Source organism: Poecilia reticulata, linkage group LG4 (assembly GCF_000633615.1).
Source record: "Poecilia reticulata strain Guanapo linkage group LG4, Guppy_female_1.0+MT, whole genome shotgun sequence".
Classification (NCBI taxonomy): Eukaryota; Metazoa; Chordata; class Actinopteri; order Cyprinodontiformes; family Poeciliidae; genus Poecilia; species Poecilia reticulata.
This window is the reverse complement of record NC_024334.1, coordinates 8509874-8514788: the sequence shown is the minus strand read 5'-3', so window position 1 is coordinate 8514788 and position 4915 is coordinate 8509874. Positions and strand designations below refer to the sequence as shown.

The following is a 4915-nucleotide window of genomic DNA, read 5'->3' as shown; positions in this document are numbered from 1 at the left end:
AAAAAAAAATCCAACATAAAATCATAAAACCTTGGGGGAAAAATAAAAACTGAAATGACCTTTTTAGTTAATTTATAAACTTGGGTGAGATTAGTCAACTACTTCACCGTCTGATTCATGGTTAGTGCCACTCTTGTTGGACAGTGTGTCATAATGGGTTCTAGTCTTTTWACCCACATGGAAGAACACAACCAGGAGAAGAGATAAAAATAGAAACAAGGTTTTATTGTGRCCAATAATTGGATATATATCTGATCCAAGGGAGAGTGGGAAGAGGGGAACCAGGTCGACTGCCAACGAAAGAGAATGGTTAATGGAGAGTTCAATGGCCGTAGGAAAATTCAAACAAGTGAACAGAGGCGGATCTTACTTGAGTTCCAGGGGAGTTGGGTTCAGGGAAAGGTGTGCAGCGGAACCAGGGCAAAAATTCTTGTTGGCTTGGGTGTGTTGGTATAGGGCTCCAAGAAAAACCAGAGACGGAGGATTCTGAATGAGGCGATGGCGGCTGCGTTGGAGGGCGGACAGGTAAGTTCTGACGGTGGAGGGTGAGCTGGCGGCCAACTGTGGTCCAGGGGAGATGAAACTCCGGAAGACTCGGGCATCCAATAGGTAAAACTTAGTGATAAAACTTATAGTGTGTCGACGGGGTTGGCAGTCGCACTCTCCAGGGGTGCAGCCTCCAGGCGCCATCTGGTGGATGAAGAAGGAAGCAGCAGGCAACAAGAAAGGAARAAMCCAGGTTCCCCACACAGTGTTGGTCTGTGTTGTTTGCATTGTAATTTGGTTGGCTTATTCTACTATAACAATAARCTTTGATCTTACCTTGTTCAGCCTCATTACGTCTAAACAGGCTGAGAAAAACGTCAGAACCCGCAGGTGAATTTGCATTTTTTTCTCAGAAGTCAGATGGCATGTTTTGATTAAGTTTGATTTATTACTTACTGAAATTAGTATTGTTTTCCTTTGTTCTCGCTTGGTTTTATGAATGAATGGATGGGTACTTCTCTTTTTATTTTTTTAAATCAATATATTTGTGTATTGTGTCATCCCTCAGCTGTCATTTTTATTATATTAACTGTTTGTGCCTGTATCTTATATTTACATTTTTTTTATGTTATATGTATAAGATTAATAATAACTCAACATTTTTAAAAATCGTTTTCATTTTCTGTGTTTTACCTTTCTTTTCTCTCCRGCCTTTCTGTTTCCATTTAGTGTTTTTTATGGTAGTTCTTTTCTTTTGTTCAATGTTTACTCAACCTGCTACACGTTGTTTTGAATCTGGAGGCTATTCATTGTGACAAAGGAATGTAAAATTCCTTGAAGGTACCTGGAAAGGTGTGTCCATAGGACCAACACAACAGAAGCAAACATGGAACAGTCCCACCTAATCTGAATTTAAACTACATTATAACCAAATGTTTGTGTTTTGACTAGGGAGAAACCAGTGCACATGGAGAATTTTCTATTAGTGGAAACTGTACCTTTTTACTATCTTTTACTTCAAAATATTTAAAAAATCTGTACTAGCACATCATAATTTAGAATGAAATTGTAAATTATCATTTGATTAATGTTGCCTGGACCGTGAGTATAGATGTAAAGTATAGCCTTGTTCCTCCAGTAGGTCTACCTCCATCCTTGAAATGTCATTCTGCGCATGCCCAATGAATATGAGGCAGCCTGACAGGCTAAACTCAGGGTAAAAAAAAAAAAAATCCACACCATTATCTGTGACAGCATCCCGAACTGAACGCACTAGGACAGCCCCACGAAACCCTGTAAGYTTCTCATGTAAGCCAGGTGGCCTCATCAAATCTTTGTATTGCCGTTATGAGGTAAGACCTATTTCTGGAAAATGTTTTGTGATTTTCTTCAGACTTCATTGTAAATCTTCAAATGCTCTTCTGCTATATAATGACGTCTATAACTGCGCCCCACATGTATACATCTGGGTTGAAGCTGTTGGGTCATAGGTTGGGTTTGTTTGACAAAATATTGGGTCAAAATTAATAACTCAAGAGTTGGGTCAGAAATTTACCGGAAGTCTACAGCTTGAACACTTCTGTTGGGTCAATGTTGGGTAGATTTACCCATCGGTTGGGTTAAAGACGAAACTTGGAAGAAGCCAACTCCCCTCTTCACAAGCCTCCATTTTCAAGACTGTGAACGTTCCTTATCGGACTTCTCCTCTACTTCGAAATAAGACATGGTAAGTAAAAAGAAGATAACGTTTCAACGTGAATAGGATTTGTATAAATAAATAGAATTTATTTCAAACATGTTTGATATTTATTTTATGGTTATTTAAAAATGTTTATTAGGTTGCTCTGTTAAAGAGCTTCGGTGTTGCTACAAGACGGCTGTTGAAAAAATAAAAAAAAAAGATGAAGGGGAAGGGCACAATTCGTCAAGTAAATTAAATTCAGTTGTTTAATATAACCTCAGTCATATTTGTTCGTAACTTAACATAGTACATTTTTTTAAAAATCGATTTAGTTTTAAAAGAAAGGATAGTTGACGGTTTGTCCCCTGATTTTCGCGGGCTTTATTCGCTAGCAGAGTACAATATGCGCGCGCATCCTCAGCGGACTAAGGCGACGTGTTCGAACACCAGCAGTAATGGCGGAGGAGAGCAAGCAGAGCTTTAATAAAGTGGGTATATTATGCTTTTTGAAAATAAAATAACTTTTACAAAGTTATTAGGCGACAAATTAGTTGTGTAAACCTGAATCATGCGCTCGGTTTATTAACATATAGCTTAATTACAAACATGTTCGGACATTTTCGGACTTATCCGCTCCCCTGCAGCCGCTGGCTCGTCTCGCTGTCTGTCAGGGTGCCTTCAGGCTGCAGCCTGAAGTGACCCTATTCCGATTTTTTTTAATGCGACCTGTATCTTTTCATGGCAGTGGGAACAGCACAGGTCGGATTCTGTTTCGAATGCGACCCATATCCGATACGTATCCGATTCAAATGCGAGCTAACGTCCAGGTCGCATTCATCCGGACTGAACGTCACTGATTCTCAACAAATGTCACTATTCTGCGTCCTGATACCCGCAAGCTGGAAGAAAAACAACAACCACGAGGATTAAGTTGTTAATATGCAGCTCCGGCCGGACAACAACTTCAAATATGTAAGCTAAGCTCCACCGTTAGCCTCCACGTTTACTTCCGCAAACACTGAGAACGCTGACTATTGCGTCCTCCACTGCGCATGCGGGACACTTACAGGTCGTTTGCCCGTTCACACTGGGCAGACRGGTGACATTTACTGGCAGTGCGAATGGCCCCGGCAAAAAAAATCGGAATTGCCAAAAAATCGGAATTGGGTCACCTCAGTCTGCAGTGTGAACGCTCCCTGATTCTCAACAAATCTCACTATTCTGCRTCCTGATACCTCAAGGCTCCTTAAGTCCAGAGAGAACGACCGTCTCCCGGCAAATTTGCTTTCAAACTCCCGCTGGCTTTTGGCAACGGGTTAAAAGCAAAAATAAGACAATATCTAATGTTGATGTTTGCAAATTTTCATTATTGTTACTATTAACTACAAATACATTTATTTAAAGTTGGTGCTGAAAGTTATTCAGCACTAAGTTAATGTTTAAGTTAAGTTTTACTTCTAAATTAAATTATATGTGTCATTTTTTTTTTTTAAGTGCTATATTTTCTTTTAGGAACATAAAATTACTCTGAACATTTGAAATTGCTGGCTAATTACAAGTTATTTACAGTGGAGAAGATTGAATTCAATCATTCTTAAAGTGTGATTTTTGATTTTGTCTTTTCAGATAGATTTTGTAATTTTACATCCAGGATCTTCAGGAGAATTAAGTGAAACCCAAACTCCTTGTTCTCAACAAAGACTTTCTGTATGGCCAAGAACATGAGTCTGCTCTTTCAAGGTATTGAAGCTCAGAAGAAATGTTCTCTAAAATGTTTTCATGTTTTTTAGTTACTGCAACATTTTAACACTAGCTTATGTTTGATACAGAAGATGATGCAGCCCTGCACCTGCTGCCAGTTCTTCTCCCTGCTCCCCCTTACACTTTTGGGAGAAGAGTTTCAGACCCATCAACCTGGAAGTTCAGAAGGCTTCATTGATATCCAGACTGTTAGTCAACATTCATCTCTGAATAATGCTCAAATTGTTTAAATAAGTGCATCACATTCAATAGTGAGGTTTTGTGTTAAACTAGAATCAGTCAGAAATTAGTTTTTGAGAATGTAGCCCTTTACCTTTAAATTCACTAACGGCCTGTTTTTGTGTCTTCTCTCTCTTGTTCTCAACGAAGATCTTTTGTATGGCCAAGAAGAGAAAGGAGCGGCCATCTTCTCAACAACATGAATTTTCTCCCTTAAGGTATTGAAGCTCAAGAGATGTTTTCTAAACTGTTTTTAACATTTAACATTTTAACACAAGCTTGTTTGGCAGACAGACAAGATGATATAGCCCTGAAGCTGCTGCCAGTACTCCTCCCTGTTCCACCTTACACATTTGGGAGAAGAGTTTCAGACCCATCAACCCTGACATTCAGATGGTTTTATTGATATCCAGCCTGTAAGTCAATCTTCATCTCTGAATCATGCTGAAATTGTTTGCTGTTTAAATAAGTGCATCACTAATGGCCTGTTTTTTCTGTCTTCTCTCTCCATCAGGTTGGAACAAACCTGGTGACGCATCTACAAAATGTCCCATATGTCCTCATGCAGGGAGACAGGCAAAAATGCTAAAGTGATGTTAAAATTGCTCCTTGTTTAATGGCTGAAAGTTTTTCTTGTAGTTTGCTTTAAAACAGACTTTTTACATTAAATGTTTTCTAATGTGTAGTAACAGATACTTCTGGAGTTGTAGCCAAATGAGTTGAAGTGATTTAACTATATACTTTTGAAACAACTTACTTATGTTTTGT

General features: G+C 38.9%; 1 protein-coding gene and 1 long non-coding RNA gene across 3 annotated transcripts in view; both read left to right on the top strand.

The window, feature by feature from the left end:
• The first annotated feature begins 1706 nt into the window (after nt 1-1706).
• The window catches only part of LOC103463431 (N-acetyllactosaminide beta-1,3-N-acetylglucosaminyltransferase 3-like), an 8093-nt gene continuing 4884 nt past the window's right edge, over nt 1707-4915 (top strand). The window contains exon 1 of the mRNA XM_008406762.2: nt 1707-1838. Within this exon, the coding sequence (XP_008404984.1) occupies nt 1834-1838 (5 nt within the window). The 5' untranslated portion in view covers nt 1707-1833. The remainder of the gene's footprint in view (nt 1839-4915) is intronic.
• On the top strand, nt 1855-4898 carry LOC103463429 (uncharacterized). 2 transcript variants are annotated; one of them, XR_001776553.1, is made up of 6 exons: nt 1855-2212; nt 3794-3907; nt 4000-4116; nt 4298-4365; nt 4438-4563; nt 4662-4898. It is a non-coding gene; the product is annotated as an uncharacterized LOC103463429 (long non-coding RNA). The 2 variants fall into 2 exon arrangements; XR_533509.1 differs by having other exon boundaries at nt 3997-4116.